This window comes from Podarcis pityusensis, assembly GCF_964106645.2.
Source record: "Podarcis pityusensis genome assembly, chromosome: 5".
NCBI lineage: Eukaryota > Metazoa > Chordata > Lepidosauria > Squamata > Lacertidae > Podarcis > Podarcis pityusensis.
In genome coordinates this window covers 90,632,069-90,651,292 of record NC_138032.1, presented here as the reverse complement: position 1 = coordinate 90,651,292, position 19,224 = coordinate 90,632,069, and the positions used below count along the sequence as shown (strand labels likewise).

At 43.9% G+C, this 19,224-nt stretch overlaps 1 protein-coding gene across 1 annotated transcript in view; it reads right to left on the bottom strand.

The window, feature by feature from the left end:
* Positions 1 to 475: 475 nt before the first annotated feature.
* ANTXRL (ANTXR like) overlaps positions 476 to 19,224 on the bottom strand; it is a 53,849-nt gene continuing 35,100 nt past the window's right edge. The window contains exons 16-18 of the mRNA XM_081005554.1: positions 18,116 to 18,283; positions 14,829 to 14,909; positions 476 to 2,197 (exon numbers count right to left, since the gene is read on the bottom strand). Of these exons, the coding sequence (XP_080861680.1) occupies positions 1,970 to 2,197; positions 14,829 to 14,909; positions 18,116 to 18,283 (477 nt within the window). The 3' untranslated portion in view covers positions 476 to 1,969. The remainder of the gene's footprint in view (positions 2,198 to 14,828; positions 14,910 to 18,115; positions 18,284 to 19,224) is intronic.

Sequence of the window (19,224 nt, the reverse complement as noted above, 5' to 3'; positions counted from 1 at the left end):
AGGAAATAATTCTTGGTTTGTTCAGTATCAATTTTTGTGGCTGCAGGAACGACAGAGACTTGGAGAGGGATAGTTTGACTCAGCAATGAGAAAGAGAGCGAGAGAGAGAGGTTTTGGCAAGACCTCAGTCCAGGGCTATTTTTAAGCTCAGTTGGTTCCAAGGTCACTTCCTCCACCATCTGTAATTGCTGGTTTTGTGTGCTTGTTAAGAATTTGTGTGCACATTGCAAACTCTGCATTGTTTTGTTCAAGACACCGAGCGAGAGAGAAGCAGTGGCTGAAGAAGCCTGGAAAAAGCATTAAGGAAATAAACAAATGTGAATTAAGGAACAGGGCAAGGTGGCCAGGACAGCCAACTCTTCCCCTTATTGATCTTACAAATCCCAACCCCCCCCCAGTAAACAAACTCAGTAACAACAATAGGAACGCAGGTAGAAAGTCAGAATTATCTTTTTCTTAATTCACCAAGACAATCTGTAGCTAATTTAGCAGTTTTATTGCTATTTTAAAATCCATGAGAACTACATAAAAGTTTGGATTATGAAATATTTTTTGCTACATAGCTTTCATCGCCACATACTTACCCTTGCAGATGTTGCTAACGAGATGTGCACAATGCACAAATCTTACACAAGTATAACATTGGAAGCACTTCGTTACTTACAGAAAGTTGTTTACAAGATGGACCAGTGGACAGCATTCAACGACCTGCTCTGATACATACCCTATTTAAATTCTCAAGACGCTACACAGCCAAACGCCGTCTTTTTACTTTCTCAAACCCCCTCACCAGGCCACAACTGCAACGCGTATGCCTTTTTTAAAAAAGGCCATCTGTATAATCCTCCTCTTTTAAGTTATTTTGTTATCGCTGTATCTTTTACAGTTTTGTTGCGCGTGCACAAATCCCTGGCCCTCTTGGTGCTATTAATACTTTGCATAGATTTGCATGATGCAATTGGATGAAGCTCTTAAAAACGCAGAAAAAGTACCAATGTTTCCCCCCCCCCAGCCCAGCTCAAAGCTGGAGAGTCATTTGATAACAGCACATGCAGCATGATCGCACCTGAACTGATAGTTGTGTGGCGCCTTTGACGCACATTTGCCTGCAGCACTATTTAATAAGTTATTTTGACTGTCCAGCAGTAAAGTAGAAGGTGTACCATCTCTTCCACATCTATCTTTTTTTTCTATGTATGGAAGCAGAACAGTTTTATCAGTGAATAAAAAACAGGAACGATACTATATTGGAAAGGAGACGCCCAGCTGAATTTATCAGAAGACTGGCGCCCGTCGGCAAAGGATGCAATGCATAATACAGCGGAAGTCCAACAGAAGTTGGTTTATGTGCAAAATGACCCCCCCCCCTCGTACCCTGCAAGAGTTGCTGCCTGGTAGTTGCTGCCCCATCAACTGTGAGGTGCAAAGAAATGGGAGACTTGGGAAGCTTCCTGAATCCAAAATAGCAAATGTTTAAGACACCGCCGCAATATGAAGTCGTTACTTTAGTCGGCTTAAAATTAGCAGGACCTTCCCAGTGGCATTGAAAGAACCTGAGACAATGGGGGGGGGGGGGAATTTACAGAATTTAGCTTCCACTTAATCGGACCCTTCCTAGCATTACTATTATGGATGGCAAAATTATTTGCGGGGAAACCTAACCCCATTCATCAGCGCAGGATATTTCCATCTGGCTAACGACTTATAAAACATAACAAGGGTATGTGTGTGTGAACCATTAATGCATAATCTATTATCACTCGCTGCCTGGATATTGTTCTTTTGTCAAATACCCAGCAGTTCCCAAGATTCAATCATTGAATGTTTATATGGCACGTGTGGCATAAATATACACGACAGTACAAAAGGACGCCTGGCATTTTGTTCTGCTTTTTTGCTGACCAGCAACAAACTCTTGATTATAAACGAAGACTGGATATGCTCTGCTCCCATCTCGGTTCCCCACGTTTCAAGCCAGAAGCTGAGGCGGAGGACGCGATGGCGGGGGCCCTGGTGGACATCTCGAAGGGGGAGGCGCAGGAGGAAGTTGCCTGCAGGGAGGGGGCTGCATTGGCGCTGGAGAAGATGGGCTTCTTGGAGCATTGTTGAGGGTGTGGTGTTCTCTTGGCTGCTGAGGTGCGCTGTACGAGATGACCGTCCCATCTGATTTCACTCTGGTGAAATTTATGCATCGTCCCTGTAGAGGCAAACAAAGGGAAGGTTATTCTTTCCAAGTACTGACATCATTCTTTCTGCTATTTTTTAGTAATACCTTGGTTTTCAACCTTAATCCGTTCTGGAAGCCGGTTCCAAAACCAAAGCGTTCCAAAGCCAAGGCGTGTTTTCCCACAGAAAGTAATGCAAAATGGATTGATCTGTTCCAGACTTTTTAAAAACAACCCCTAAAACAGCAGTTTAACATGGATTTTACTATCTAATGAGACCACTGATCCACAAAATGAAAGCAATAAACAATGTATTGAAGTCACACAATCAATCAATCAATCAGTAGCTGAACTGGGTTTCACACAGTCACAAAAACAAAAACAAAAGAGCAAAAATAAATAAAGAATAAATAGCAAAAACAGACAGACCTCAGCGTAACACTCAAAACGGAAGTGTGGCACTCAAATCAGAGCACGTTCAGCTTCCAAAAAATGTTCGAAAACCGGAACACTTACTTCTGGGTTTGCAGTGTTTGGGTTCCAAGTTGTTTGAGTACTAAGGCATCTGAGAACTAAGGTACCACTGTAATCAATTAATTGGTTAATCATCAATACAGCACTACCAACACACAGTGCTAACTACTTGCCCCTTTCCTTGGGATATATGAATCCAGGGGGAGCCACATCCGCAACTAACAGCCTAATCAAAAGATTAGGCTCATGTCTCATAGACCTGTTAATTTGGCACCGCGAGGCCTTTATGGCAGATATGCCGATGCCAACATACAGGGCAGGATCCACAAGTCGTCTGCCAAGCCCTGGCAAACCCTAAGTAACTATGAAGCCTGTGTTTTACATAGTCCATTACTTCTGAATGGCTGAGCAGCTGCGGCGGCTTTCAGGCAGAAACATGCTGCTATGAACCTGTGGCTCTTGGCTGGTAGCTGTTGAAACTGCTCCCACAAGTCAAAATAACCCCAGAGGCTAGTGTGGTATCCGGGCTCCAGGTACGCCTGATGTTTTCTGGGTCTGCAGGCTTGTGGCGCATGGTAATCTGAAATCCACCAAGCGGCCATTCTGTCTCAGCCACCTGACCTCAAAACAGGAGCACTTTTTACTTTTGAGAATTAACTCGGTTAATGCTACATGGGATGGAGTGGGGCGGAATCACACCCATTTCATTTTTACTTGAAACTCTTAACTCCACAATGAAATAATACTCCAACTGCTTTGCCTAGGCAAACTCGGCCCTCCAGATGTTTTGGGACTACAATTCCCATGATCCCTAGCTAACAGGACCAGTGGTCAGGGATGATGGGAATTGTAGTCCCAAAAGATCTGGAGAGCCGAGTTTGCCTATGCCTGCTCTAATGGAATGGATCGTACCGGGTTACAGCACATGTGTAAGAGAGGGGTGTGTGTGAGGGATTCCATTTTAAAAGGCAGAGACAAAGACACATCAGTCGTGTTACTGATTGCTCTGTGATTAACAAGATGCTTCTTAATCTTTGCTAATGCCTGGTTTATTATTATTTCAAAGCTTAGAAGCACTGCTGCCTGACACTAGCTTTTGCTTTCTGCCTCCTTCGCTGCACCAAATATATTCACAGTCCATAATCAAAGCGAATCCTGTAGGATGATCACTTTGCATTACTTTCACTTCAATTAAACTGATGGGCAACGTCAAACTATTGCCAGTTCCTGCCACACCACTTGATTTGTCGGACAGATGGGTAATTTAAAGGCCAAGTGCTACGTTTGTCTTGGAAAATAAAGCTGGACTGGAACATCTGACACAAAACCGGCCCGGTCATCAACAGATCTAGTGTGACATTTCCTTGCAAAATATCGCAGGAGTCTCGTCTCGTTTTGTACTGTGGTGCTCAAAGGAGATGAGACTTCAAGAAATCAAGATGAATTTCAGCCTTGTATTACTACAAGGGTGAAAGATAGCAACAAATAATTAATAATTCTTTTAATTTTGATGCCAGCCTGCATTCACCAGAACAGTTAAGGGGTTTGGGGGCCTGTACTTATATGAGAGCAAGCCCAATTGAACTTATTTCAGAATAGCCATGCACAGAAATGTGCTCCTAGTTGCACAATGTAAATGTAAGCCAGCGCTGTCATTCTTTTTACAAGAATGGCAAATCCCAGCAGGGATAAGTTAATTTTAAAGCCACCATATGAAAAACCCTTGAGACAGCAATGGCGCTTTATCCTGCGCTGGTTCACCATATTCTGTTCTCGACTTCTTTCTTCTGTAAAAGCAGCCAGGGCTGGCTTTGCTTAGCAAAGGGAAAATTCGGCCAAGGTGGACTATTGAAAAGAGACTTGGGTAGCATAACTGGCAGAGGCACTAAGCTTCTAAACAGGAAGTCCCCTGCTCAACAGAAACTGCCCTCCATATTTGACACGTTGCCCGAAGCCAAAATAAGAATCACAGCGAAGACATGAAGCCTGCCACCTTCAAAGGCACATCTTGCTAGGGATGCGCAACAGGGCCTTCTTAGTGATGGCTGCTCCCAGGTTTTGGATCTCACTTCCTAGAGAAGCTAGACTGGCTTCTTCATTGTCCTTCCACTGACAGATGAATAGTTATTTTAACTCTGTGGGGAACTGATTGCTTTTAAGGGAAGGGATAATAGTGTGCTGTTCCTTTGTTCTTGGTTTAGTGTCTGTGTTATGTACTGAAGTTCTCACCCTGGGCCAGCAGGGGGATACTGTAGATAGTTCAGGTCCACATATGCAAATAAGGGATCAAAAGTGACGTTCAGTGATTGGATAGTTACAGAAAATGGTTACTGTTGCGTTCTAGTGGAGCTCTATATAAGCAGGCTGGCCGAACCCTTCAGTTCAGTTCTGTTCTGGCCTGTGAATAAACAAGAGCTGTTTGAAGAATTGCTGTGTCGTCTGAAATGTTCACCCAGAACTTAACAGTCTGCATTTCAGTATAGGATGATGATTGATTACTATGTATTATCCACATTTCTTATTATTATGCAAATGTGTTATACAAATCCCACAACTAATCATAATTTTAGTAGTAAACTGGACTGGACAGTTAAGTCCAGTCACGAATGACTCTGGGGTTGCGGCACTCATCTCACTTTACAGGCCAAGGGAGCCGACGTTTGTCCGCAGACAGTTTTTCCGGGTCATGTGGCCAGCATGACTAAGCCGCTTCCGGCAAAATCAGAGCAGCGCACGAAAATGCCGTTTACCTTCCCGCCAGAGTGGTACCTTTTTATCTACTTGCACTTTTTGGCGTGCTTTCGAACTGCTAGGTTGGCAGGAGCAGGGACCGAGCAATGGGAGCTCACCCCGTTGTGGGGATTCAAACCGCCGACCTTCCGATCGACAAGCCCAAGAGGCTCAGTGGTTTAAACCACAGCGCCACCCGCATCCAATTTTAGTAGTACATTACCTTAATTCCTTTGACAGTTTAATTGCTTTTTAACAGTAACAATAATTACATGCTTTTTAAAAGCTATGTGCGGTTTTATCTGTATTTTTAAAATATATTAAAAAATAAAAAAATTGTCCAGTAGCACCTTAGAGACCAACTAAGTTTGTTCTTGGTATGAACTTTTGTGCACATGAAAGCTCATACCAAGAACAAACTTACAGTCATACCTCGGGTTACGAACATTGCGGGTTGCGCGTTTTCAGGAGTACCAGAACGGGTTACTTCCGGGTTTTGGCGCTCGCGCATGTGCAGAAATACCAAATCATGTCACGCGAGTGTGCAGACGTGGTGCTTCAGGCTGCGAATACTGCGGTTGCGAGCGTGCCTCCCGCATGGATCACGTTCGCAACCTGAGGTATGACTGTACTTGGTCTCTAAGGTGCTACAGTGGTGCCTCAGATTACATATGCTTCAGGTTACATATGCTTCAGGTTACAGGCTCTGCTAACCCAGAAATATTGCTTCAGGTTAAGAACTTTGCTTCAGGATGAGAACAGAAATCGTGCTCTGGCGGCGCGGCAGCAGTGGGTGACCCCATTAGCTAAAGTGGTGCTTCAGGTTAAGAACAGTTTCAGGTTAAGTACGGACCTCCGGAACGAATTAAATACTTTACCCGAGGTACCACTGTACTGGACAATTTTTTTATTTTTTATATATATTTCTACTGCGTCAGACCAACACGGCTACCTACCTGAATTTTAAATATCTGTGAGATGCCTGGTTCTGGAGAAAAGGCGAGATATGAATAAAAAAACACGCACAAAAAAAAACCACAATAACCGGAAGCGTTTCCAGTCAAAATGGAGCTAGGGTGGCCACACGAGGCCCGTCACATAAAAAAAATATATCTGAAAAAGACAGGGCTTGTCTGTAAAGATTTGACTTCTCGATCTCAGGAATGCCACTTTGCAGCAGTAACATTTAGAGCGGCTGACTGAATGGATACCTTGCCAACAAAGGTCCGTATAGTTAAAGCTATGGTTTTCCCAGTAGTGATGTATGGTAGTGAGAGCTGGACCATAAAGAAGGCTGATCGCCGAATAATTGATGCATTTGAATTATGGTGCTGGAGGAGACTCTTGAGAGTCCCATGGACTGCAAGAAGATCAAACCGATCCATTCTGAAGGAAATCAGCCCTGAGTGCTCACTGGAAGGACAGATCGTGAAGCTGAGGCTCCAATACTTTGGCCACCTCATGAGAAGAGAAGACTCCCTGGGAAAGACCCTGATGTTGGGAAAGATTGAGGGCACAAGGGAAGGGGAAGACAGAGGACGAGATGGTTGGACAGTGTTCTCGAAGCTACAAACATGAGTTTGACCAAACTGCGGGAGGCAGTGGAAGACAGAAGTGCCTGGCGTGCTCTGGTCCATGGGGTCACGAAGAGTCGGACACGACTAAACGACTAAACAGCAACAACAACTGAATGGATGCCTGTCTCCGAATTTTTCAGTTTCTGTGCCCTCAACTGCGAGGCCTCTGGTTTAGAAATACTTCACACTGCCCGTCTCTGTAGGAACTTGCTGAGGAGACGCTGCTTCGGACGCAAGCAACATGCGCCTCTCTGCTCTAAGTTAGCAGCCCCGGGCACTTGGCAAACGCATCTCATATCTGTCAACTGATGATACCAACACAATGAAGTCCGGGAGGTTATTCTTTCTGATGGGCAGGTCCTTGCCGGGTGGGCTCTGTCTGGCTTGCGGTGCCAGCAAAGCAGAAAAGAAGGTGGTGAGATTTATTGTTAAGATAGATGGACTTGGAATAAAGTTGATCACTGGCAATTCATGTTAACTAGATGGCCTGTATCGGAGGTTGCGCTTTAAGGAAATTGATGCTTGCTAAAAGCCATGGGCTGGCTGTCACGGCCGATTAAAAAACCTCCCTTGCTTCCCGTGGTATTTTACTGATTATCATAGAGAGCAGAGCTGGAAATTAGGAAGCCACTGGCGCAGTTGGTCACTTAATGTATGCCTGGGTTAACTCACACCAGTTTGCAGCTTGCAAGAAACAAAGCCTTGGGTTTAGAAATCAGTTTTTGCCTCAGCGTTAATCAAAAGGGCGATTAAAACAGCTGCAACTTAAAGACAGTAGTGTGTTTTTCAGTCATGCCTGCTTTCTCTAACCCAACTCTCCACAGCTGAAAAGGTAGAAAAAATAACAGTTTCTATAACTGGGCTTCTGCTAATTGCTAAGTGCATTTACGCAGTACGATTTATCAGAGGAAACAAAAAAATGGGAGGGCTTTTATAGATCTATATTTAACCAAATCTTTTCCCACATGAGCACAATCAACTGACATTTGCACTGAAAAAAGGCAGTTACTTCACATATTTCATAAAACATTTTAGAATGCTAATCCACACATCCCTGAAAATTATTTTTTGTTAAATTATTTTTATAAGCTGGACTGTCTCAGAGGATCAGACGCTCCAATTCTTCAGGTCACAGAAACGGTGAGCCTCAGAACATGAGCAGCTCTAGAATTATTAGCATCAAACTGGGTGATGGGGTTTTTGCGGAAGTTTGTCCTCAGCTCAGTAATGTCCATAAGTAAAGGTAAAGGGACCCCTGACCATTAGGTCCAGTTGTGACCGACTCTGGGGTTGCGGCGCTCATCTCGCTTTATTGGCTGAGGGAGCCGGCGTACAGCTTCCGGGTCGTGTGGCCAGCATGACTAAGCCGCTTCCGGCGAACCAGAGCAGCGCACGGAAACGCCGTTGACCTTCCCGCCCGAGCGGTACCTATTTATCTACTTGCACTTTGATGTGCTTTGGAACTGCTAGGTTGGCAGGAGCAGGGACCGAGCAACGGGAGCTCACCCCGTCGCGGGGATTCAAACCGCCAACCTTCTGATCGGCAAGTCCTAGGCTCTGTGGCTTAACCCACAGCGCCATCCGCGTCCCCAACAGTACTGTCCATAATTTTTGTCAAAAGGGCCATACAGCTTCAGGTATTAAACATAGTTTTCAAGTAATATTTCTGAAATCTATCGGCATGGATGATTCAAGTGACTGAAAGATTTTGCTTGGACTGATTTAGAGAACCCGCTGGGAAGGAATGGGACTGGGAGGGAGCTGAACTGATCCTGGCTCTTCCTTGGCGGTTCTCAGGGGGTAGTGATGGAAGGAGAGTTTATGCTGTGCCACAAGGTTCAATTTTTTGCCACCCATGCAATTGGAAACTGCTGGGTAAAATCATCAGGAGGGCTTGGGCTGAGAAGTCATCTTCAGTATGGTACACCAGTGGTTCTCAAACTTTGTTCTCTGGGCCATAAAAATTTGCTTGCACCACACCAAATTTTTCACCGGTTAGAAATACATTGGAAAACACAACTAGGATTGTCCTCCATATCACTTGATACTCTTGCTCTCGTCTTGAAAATATGTCTATATCAGGGGTAGGCAACCTAAGGCCCAGGGGCCGGATGCGGCCCAATCGCCTACTAAATCCAGCTTGCGGACGGTCCAGGAATCGGCGTGTTTTTACATGAGTAGAATGTGTCCTTTTATTTCAAATGCATCTCTGGGTTATTTGTGGGGCATAGGAATTCGTTCATCTCCCCCCCCCAAAAAAATAGTCCAGCCCACCACATGGTCTGAGGGACGGTGGACCGGCCCACGGCTGAAAAAGGTTGCTGACGCCTGGTCTATATTCTGCAAATTAAAAAAAAAAAAATTGTCACTGTACTACACTACACTACACTGAAATGTTTAAATGTTTCTTTGATTGTCCTTGAATCTTCTCACCATCCTCTCCTTCCACACTGGGTGGGGTTTCATCCTTACATGAAAAAACAACAATGCCTTGCTCGAAGCAGCAGAGAATATACTTTGAAAACTCGAGGGGTATGGGACATAAGAGGCAGATTTTCAGCTGTGTTGCAAGCCCATGGTGCTCTTTGGCAAACCACTCAAAGCCAATTCATTTACGACCAGCAAATGATCTGCTTTTGCATTGCAGGGGGTGGACTAGATGGCTCCAGGGGTCCCTTCTAACTCTAGAATTCCATGATTCCTCACCTATGAAACACTTCCCTCCATTCTGGGTAAGGAACCAAACAATGCCTGGCCAGAGCATGGAACGCTCCGGATTCTTGAGCACCCAAAACACAGATCCTATTAGACTGGCCTACGCCAAAAACTGATTTGTTGACTGCAGTCATCTAGCTATTATACTTCTGGGCCCAATTGCTTTATATCATTGAAGTGCTCTACCCCTAGACTAGGACACCCAGAAATCACGGTCAGCAAACATTAAGACAGTGTCACTGATATTAAGCATATGCATCAAGCTGGGAGGCATACAAGTCACTTGTCATGGCAACAAAAGTCTAGTCTAGGAAGCACTGAAAGAGAGCAATGAGGCTATGCAAAGCTCTCCCCAGCGAATTATCTATTATATCCAGAATGTTGTCATTTTCAAAAACAGCAGGAGACACTCGCGGGATCAGAAACCCCGCAGGAACTGCGCGGCGGTAACAGGGAAACAAGCTGGTCACATGCGACTCACAAACTCATGGAAAATTAGATAAATTCACAGATTTATTCTACAGTTATTAGCCATGACTCTCAATCAGATGCTGGGGTCAAGCAGAGGGGAAAGGATATGGCCTTTGTGCCTTCTTTTCTCAGAGCTCAACTAAATGATGTGCCCTTTGAGCAAGGTGTGATTTTATCTGGATGGCTTTTAAAAATAAAAAGCACGCACCCGTTAAATTAGCTAAAATGTATAAAGTTAGCAATAAATGTTGGAAATGCAAAGAAAAAGAGGGAACATTTTATCATATGTGGTGGGAATGTAAAAAGGTGAAAAACTTCTGGGAGATGATATATGATGAGATGAAAAAAATGTTGAAATATACATTTATTAAGAAACCAGAAGCAATTTTACTTGGCATTGTAGGAGATGATATAAACAGAAAGGATTGTAAGTTGTTTTTATATGCAATGACGGCAGCGAGAATATTATTGGCACAAAATTGGAAACAAGAAGAATTACCGACAAAAGAAGAACGGAGGATGAAATTGATGGACTATGCAGAATTGGATAAACTAACCGGAAGAATTCGAAACCTGCGGGACCAGAGATTCACAGAAGACTGGTGTAAATTTACGGACTATTTGAAAAGTAATTGACCAGATTACGTTTGTAGGTTTGCAAGAAGTTTTGTGAGGTAAATTATTTGAATTATTGCAAAAATGGTTAAAGAGGTGGATTGTGAGTTGAGATGATTAAAGGCAACAGGAATTTAAGAAATGCAGAAGAAATGATAAAAAAGGTGGATCATCAGAGGTGCTGATGGAAGTCCAAAAAGATTGTATAAGATGTGAAGTTCTGTGGAATGTATAATAATTGGTATGTTGAAATTAATAAAAATTATATATATAAAAAAATAAAAATAAAAAGCACACGCTAGTCCTTGACCAGGAATGCTACAGTGCTATGTGAATATGGACCTTGAACTTGTTTGCCCCTCCACTGTGCTCCCACCTGCTCCTTCTATTTTCTTTTAAAAAGCCATCTTCAAATATCTAAAGGGCTGTCCCACGGAAGATGGAGCAAGCTTGTTTTGGATGGACAAATGATTTATAAAAATAGAGTTATGAAAGGGATGCAGAGGGGGAAATCACTACATTAAGATGCTGCACTGGTTGGAGGGGCTCTGGAGTTACAACGGCTCCAAGTTACAAGGAAGGGGATTCCGACTAAACGTCAGGAAGACCTTTCTGACAGTAAGAGCTGTTCAACAGTGGAACAGTATCCCTCAGAAGGTGGTGAACTCTCCTTCCTTGGGAGGTTTTTCAGCAAAGGTTGTTAAGTACAGCAATTTAATACACTTAAATTGTAAACGCTTGTACGTATTAGGCAAAGGGACCCCTGACCATTAGGTCCAGTCATGGCCGACTCTGGGGTTGCGGCGCTCATCTCGCTTTATTGGCCGAGGGAGCCCCTCTCTTGCGATACTTCCGCCGCGCTGCCAGGGGAAGCCGGAGGCGGCGGCTGAGGAGGCGGCCTGAGGGAGGAGGAAGAGGAGGAGATAGGGAGGGACGCAGAAGGGCAGCACTTCAGGGCCGCGGTGGCGCCGCAACCGCCTCATGCCAGGCTCACGGGCGGCGTGGGCGACAGTCTCTCTCCCTCCCCCTCTCTTGGGCGGGGAAGGGCCAATGGAACTCCTTGCAGCAGGACGACGGCAGCCCCGACATGCTGCTTAGCATCCCCTCCAACCAGTGCAGCATCTTAATGTAGTGATTTCCCCCTCTGCATCCCTTTCATAACTCTATTTTTATAAATCATTTGTCCATCCATAGTTCAAATTTTTACTACAAGTTTTCAGTCAATCCTACCAATGTATTGACAATGTAATGACAATATATCTTGACAATAGCTTTTCAACTAAATTATAAACTTTCCCCATTCTTTATTAAAGAGGTCCTCTTCCTGGTTTCTAATTCTGCCTGTAAGCTTTGCCATCTCAACGTCGTTCATCATCATTTGTCTGCCACTCTTCTTTGGTGGGAGTTGTAGACCCTTAGGATCATCTAGTCAAACCCCCGGCAAAACACAGTCAGTCGCAGCCCAAGCAGCATGGCTTCATCAGTGCCGGATTTCTGTATAAGCTAAGCCCAAATCCCTTATTTTGGCTGCTGATCCCTTATTTTCGAGGCTGCTGGTCCCTTATTTTCAAATCTGTAAGTTGACAGCTATGGTTCTGATTAGTGGCTAGGCCACACTTAGCACTGGTTGTTGTTTTCTATTATTAAAAAAGAAACCTCATTGAATACGATGGGAGTAGACATGTATAGGATGGTGTTCAGCAACAGAGGGCATGCATTTTTCAGATACAAATGGCGGGCTTTTCCATCCGGGCTGGAGTAAACATGAATGCTGACTCTTTTCAGCTGAGGTTTTTGGTCAACCAGGGCTTGGGGAATTTCCTGTGTGGTTATTTGCTGAAATGCATACTAGGGCAGATTCTTTTCGAAAACCAAATCAAAGGAGGATCTGAGAAGGACAAGGTCAGGGCTCCATAAGGCAAGCTTCTCTCCACCCCCACCCCCCGCTACCCGCAGAGATTTAGCTTACATGGGAAGCCTGCCCCATCCTTATGCCAGAAGCCTCATTGTTGCCACAGTCATAAAATTGTGGCATAACTGCAACTGCACACAGTACTTTAGGGACAGGGGTGGGGAGGGAAGGCACAGCGCTGCATTGCAATGCAGCACAACACAATTTTTGTATTAAAGGTAAAGGGACCCCTGACCATTAGGTCCAGTCGTGACCGACTCTGGGGTTGCGGCGCTCATCTCGCTTTATTGGCCGAGGGAGCCGGCGTACAGCTTCCGGGTCATGTGGCCAGCATGACTAAGCCGCTTCTGGAGAACCAGAGCAGCGCACGGAAACGCCGTTTACCTTCCCGCCGGAGCGGTACCTCTTTATCTACTTGCACTTTGACGTGCTTTCAAACTGCTAGGTTGGCAGGAGCAGGGACCGAGCAACGGGAGCTCACCCCGTCGCGGGGATTCGAACCGCCGACCTTCTGATCAGCAAGTCCTAGGCTCTGTGGTTTAACCCACAGCGCCATCCGCGTCCCATAATTTTTGTATTACTCCTCTTCAAATAACCCATAACGTTTCATCTGCCTTTTTATGGGCAACAAAATTGTGTGCTATTTCACCCCACCTCAGCAGCTAAATATTGTGATATGTTGATATATCGCGATGTTCGGAATGTATCTTGGCTGCTTCTTCCTCCCCACTGCAGAATAAAGCAGGACTATTGACTTCCCTTGATCAGGACACTATACTTTGTTGATGCAGGCAAACCATCTTATATTTGTGCACCTGGTTCTTCCTGCTTAAGTGCACAAACTGACATTTGTCCCTATTGAAATGCATTTTGTGAGTTTGGGCTCAGTTCTCCAATCTGTTACGGTCATCTCGAATCCCGATTCTGTCTTCTGCAGTATGAGCTATCCCTCCCAGTTTGGTGACATTTGCAAATTGGGTTAGAATCCGCTCAATTCCTCCATCCAAGTCAGTTATAAAGACATTGAACAGCAGGCCCAGGACAGAACCTTGTAGCACCCCACTCGTCACTTTTTCCCCGGACAATGAAGAACCACTCTGTGGGTTCGGTCACTTAACCAGCTACAAATCCACCTAACAGTTACTCATCTAGTCCACGTTTTACCAGCTTCTCTGCCAGAATATCATGGGCGACTTTGTCAAAAGCCTTACTGAAGTCACAATATACTACATTCACAGCATTCCCCTGATCCACCAAGCTGGAACTGCATCAAAAAAGGAGAATCGTCTGGCATAACTTGTTTTTGAGAAAAACATGCTGCCGCTTAGTAATCACAGCATCCTTTTCTAAGTGCTCACAGACTGTTCAATTATCTGTTTTAGGACCTTTTTTGGTATCAATGGTGATTTGTTTGTTGGTCTGTTTTTTTAACTGATTGTTTTAGTTTAGGAATGCAGTATTTAATTATTTTTTCATTGTGAACCAGCTGGAAGATATTGTTGTTGTTTAGTCGTGTCCGACTCTTCGTGACCCCATGGACCAGAGCACGCCAGGCACTCCTGTCTTCCACTGCCTCCCCAGTTTGGTCAAACTCATGCTGATAGCTTCGAGAACACTATCCAACCATCTCATCCTCTGTCGTCCCCTTCTCCTTGTGCCCTCCATCTTTCCCAACATCAGGGTCTTTTCCAGGGAGTCTTCTCTTCTCATGAGGTGGCCAAAGTATTGGAGTCTCCACCTCATGAGAAGAGAGACCCCTTCATGGATCACTGCCTTGCCGTGGCGAAGGGGTTTGAATAACTCAAAGAAGCTATGAACTATGCCGAGCAGGGCACCCGAGATGGACAGGTCATAGTGGAGAGTTTTGACCAAACATGATCCACCTGGAGCAGGAACCGGCAAGCCACTCCAGTATCCCTGCCAAGAAAACTCCATGGCCAAAGACAACAGGCATATAAAAAAGATATTGTTGATTGCATGTTAAATAATAAAACAGGATCCAGTTATGGCTTTGGGGTTCAGACTAATGCAGAATGATAATAAATCTTTTAGATTGAAAACGTTTAGTTTTAACAGGAATTCGATAGGACACAAAGACAGAGAGAAAGATGAAAAGCATTGTCTCTGACAAGAAGGAAGTGACGTGTCAAGGCACTTATAAAACCTTACCTTATCCCCAGGCTGTGGTCTCATTAGAGAAACTTGATCATAGCCTCGTCGAACAAGGGCCCAGAGAGCATCCAGCTTGCCCTGAAATAAGAAATGATCGACATATTGGACATCGGAAACGGTAGGTTTCCTAGACTGGTTTGATGTCAGCAATGAGCTACGTGAGGACTAGCAAACTGAAACTAAATTCAGGCAAGAAAGAGGTTCTTCCAAACAGGATTTTTATCTTGCATGTTCAACAAGGGGTTGTGTTCCCTTTGAAAACTTAGGCTCGGAGTTTAGGGTTGCTATTGTACCTGGTCACACAGCTGGCTTTTCAAATCTAGTAGCCTTTGCAGAATTAATAATAATCAGGAATCAGTCCAGCTGGGGCAAATGGGACAGCAAATATAATAATAATAATAATAATAATAATAATAATAATAATAATTTATACCCTGCCACCCTGGGCGGCTCCTAACAGAATAATAAACAGAATAAAACATCAAACGTTAAAAACTTCCCTAAACAGGGCTGCCTTCAGATGTCTTCTAAAAGTCAGATAGCTGTTTATTTCCTTGACATCTGATGGAAGGGCGTTCTACAGGGCGGGCGCCACCACCAAGAAGGCCCTCTGCCTGGTTTCCTGTAGCTTCACTTCTCGCAGGGAGGGAACTGCTAGAAGGCCCTCGGAGCTGGACCACAGTGTCCAGGCTGAACGATGGGGGTGGAGACGCTCCTTCAGGTATACTCAAGGGAACATGAACTGGGTTTGACAGGGGCTGCCGACCTTGTTTATTCCTGACCACTTACATCTAAAGCAGAGGCTGGGTGGATGGGGTGGGGTGAGGGGTTAATTTTAAAGCCAAGAAAGAGATCTGTGAGTGTAAGACCCCTTTTGTTTCCTTATTACCTCACTGCCACCTGCAGCCTGAAACACTCTTCTTGCTATCCCATCTTACTGTCCCTATTGAAGTTGGGCTTTGAGAGAAGTCCCAGCAGTGATGGAGTGTAAGTCTTGAAGACAGGAGGGGAGGGGGCGATGCTCAGTCCCCCTCATCAATTGCATACAATTGCATCCAGGCGGGTGGAGACGCTCCTTCAGGTATACTGGGCCAAGGCCGTTTAGGGCTTTAAAGGCCAGCACCACTTTGATTTAAGACAGAATTAAGATGCACCAGTCTTTTGAAACAGCATTTGAGGTCTTTAGCCATTCTAAGCAGTTCAGACATATTAATCTATTGCATAGGAATCATATTGGGCCGGACAAAACAGCATTTCCCAACACTGGTCCCCCAGGTATGGTTGGACGGCAACACCGTCATCCTTGATCATTAACCACATTGGCTAGATTTGGCTGGAATCCCAACTGTTACCCACATTTCTGAAAAAATTGTAACAAAATATTTCAGAAATCTTAACAACATGGCAATCAGATCAAGGGCCTATTAAACAGGCAAATATTATTTACACATAACTCATAACTTGCCCTATTCACATAATTTTAGTGGACTGCTTGTAGCATTTGCCTGCCTTGCCTTGGGACTTTTATATTATTATTACAGTGGAACCTTGGTTCTCGAACTTAATCCATTCTGGGAGTCCGTTCGACTCCCGAAACTGTTCAAAAACCAAGGCACGGCTTCCGATTGGCTGCAGGAACTTCTTGCACTCAATTGGAAGCCGCGACCGACGTTCGGTTTCCAAAAAACGTACGAAAACCGGAACACTTACTTCCGGGTTTTTGGCGTTCGAGCGCCAATACGTCCGAATACCATGGCATTTGAGAACCAAGGTACGACTGTATTATGAATTGTAATTACCTGCCTTTCACCCTAAGGTCCCAAGGCAGGTTACAGCGGCAAAACACAAGATTAAAAGAGTTGAAAACAACTCGCAATCACAGAAAAAAGGGGGTATCACTGTTCTGCAGTGAGGCAGCCCACCCCATTTTGCCGCCTGAGGCAAAACAGGAAGTTGCCTTCCTGCCGCTGCCACTCTTTTTTTTTTTAAAATGATATTTATTGAAAAAAGGGTTTTCTACAAAATTTTATACAAAAGAAAAAAATAAAAATAAAAATAAAAAATAAAACCATCATTCTCAAATTCTCCACTTTCAATACCTTCTTTCCTTGACCTCCTCCTCCTCCTCCCTTTTCCTGTATCCTATTTTATAATAATCACAGCAAATCCTTTCCATAATTCATAATATTCTGTCATCACATTACCTTAATCTGTTTTCATCTTATCTTATACAAAAAAAAACCCTTAGAGTTTAAAACTTAAGTCTTAATTTTTTATCAACTTCTCCTTAACCATAGCATTCTTGCCTAATTCTTTTAACATTTTTATAAGAGCCAAATAATTTCATTTCAGCATTTTGCTAACATTCTCAATTTTGTAAAACAGTCCTAATGATAAAAATATAAAGAAAGAATCCAGTCTTCATCCAACCTCCTTTTCTCCTGGTCCCGGGTTTGTCAGTCCTTTTTATCCTATTAATCTAGCACATTAACCTGGCAGTCTTATGTCCGAGGCCCTTAAGTCACTTCCATGTCCCTTCCATCGCTCTTCTTTATATTTCCCTTTTATTCGTGGGAACTCCAGCTTGGTAGTGTTTTTGACCTTTTTCAACAAAACAGTCCCTTTTCCATAGTCCAATCCAGGCTCAATGTAAAATTTACAAGCATATTCCAGATTCCCTTCAAAGTTAGGAGCCCCCACAACTCCAGACATCCGACGGCCCCTTTCCAGACTTGAAAAGACCAAATCTCCCTGTGGAGGGGGGTCTATCCAGCCCCCCATTTCCAAACCGAACCAGATTTTATCTTTCCAAGTCTGATTTTTTCCAAGTTCATTTGTCAAGTCCAAAAGTTTGTAATCCTGCTGGGCCGCAGCTCCCTCCGTCTCTGGCGCCCAAGATTCAGCAAAATCCTCTTCTCTCAGTTGTTCTGTCATGGCACGCTCCTGTTTTGATTCCTGAGTGGGCTCCATATAGTTTCCCCTGCCGCTGCCACTCTTACCTGGATCCCGTGGTGGCGCCCGTGAAGCAGAAACAATGGTGGCAGGTTGTGGCAAGATCACATGAGATCTTGCCGGAAACTGCCCCCACTTCTCTGCTTCTTGGGTACCATATAAAAATTTAATAAAATTAAGAACTGGTTTGGTTTCTTTCTTTACCGTTAATATGTGCATGAGAGCAAGTCCCTAAGAAGATCGTGGCAAAGAACGACGGTGGCCGTTCTGGTGTTCAATTCTGGGAGCGGGTGTCTGGCAAAATCTAGAAGAAAATCAAATACGTGCGTTACCTTAATGGGAGTGTACCATTTCCTTTCGGAGGGCAACCTCCGGGGGTGATCTCTCTTTGGCTTGGGTTCCCAGGGCTCAAATTCCTCTTCTGGCAATTTGATGACGGCATTTTTGGGCTTCTCTAGTTTTGCTCCTTCCTCTGTCGATCCTTTGTCACCCCATCTCACCTGATTAAGGTAAAACACAACAGAATGGGATATTCTCTCTTGCAGGTGGGAAATCGGGTTTTTGTGTGTGAGGCGTTTGCGATTTTGACTGGGAAAATAGCCAGATGAATTGTCACGGGTCTTGTTTTCGCATTTGACTGCCATCTGACCCCACTGTTTTATATTTTTCCCCTCCACAGCTGTATGTGCAAGAGAATAAGACTTCCTCATGTACCTGATAAGGCTTTAGTCCACAAATGTTTATGCAGTTTCATTTGTCTTATCACAAGACTCTTCTATTATTTTTCTAACAGCACTACCATTACCCATGGTTAACACTTTTCATAATTTCCCCCCAAGTCATGCATATTATGTTTTTCTCATTTTGAATTTCTATCTCTTTACAGCCTGTAATGCTTTGAAAGAGAATATGATGAAAATGATGTATAGATGGTATATTACACCAGTGAAATTAGCTAAAATGTATAAGACAAATAATAAATGTTGGAAATGTAAAGAAAAAGAAGGAACATTTTCTCATATGTGGTGGGAATGTAAAAAAGTAAAGAACTTATGGGAAATGATATATAATGAGATGAAAAAGATGCTGAAATATACATTTTTTAAAAAAACCAGAAGCATTTTTACTTGGTGTTATAGGTCAGGACATTAATAGGCAAGATGTTAAATTGTTTTTATATGCAACAACTGCGGCAAGAGTATTGCTAGCCCAGAAGTGGAAACAAGAAGAAATTCCGATGAAAGAAGAATGGCAGGCGACATTAATGGACTACGCAGAATTGGACAAAATGACAGGAAGGATTTGAAACCCCCGGGACCAGAGATTTACAGAAGATTGGAATAAGTATATGAATTATTTGAAGAGCAACTGTAATCAATAAATTACGCTAGTAGGACTACAAGACGTTTTGTAAGGAGAAATATACGAAGTGTTACAAAGT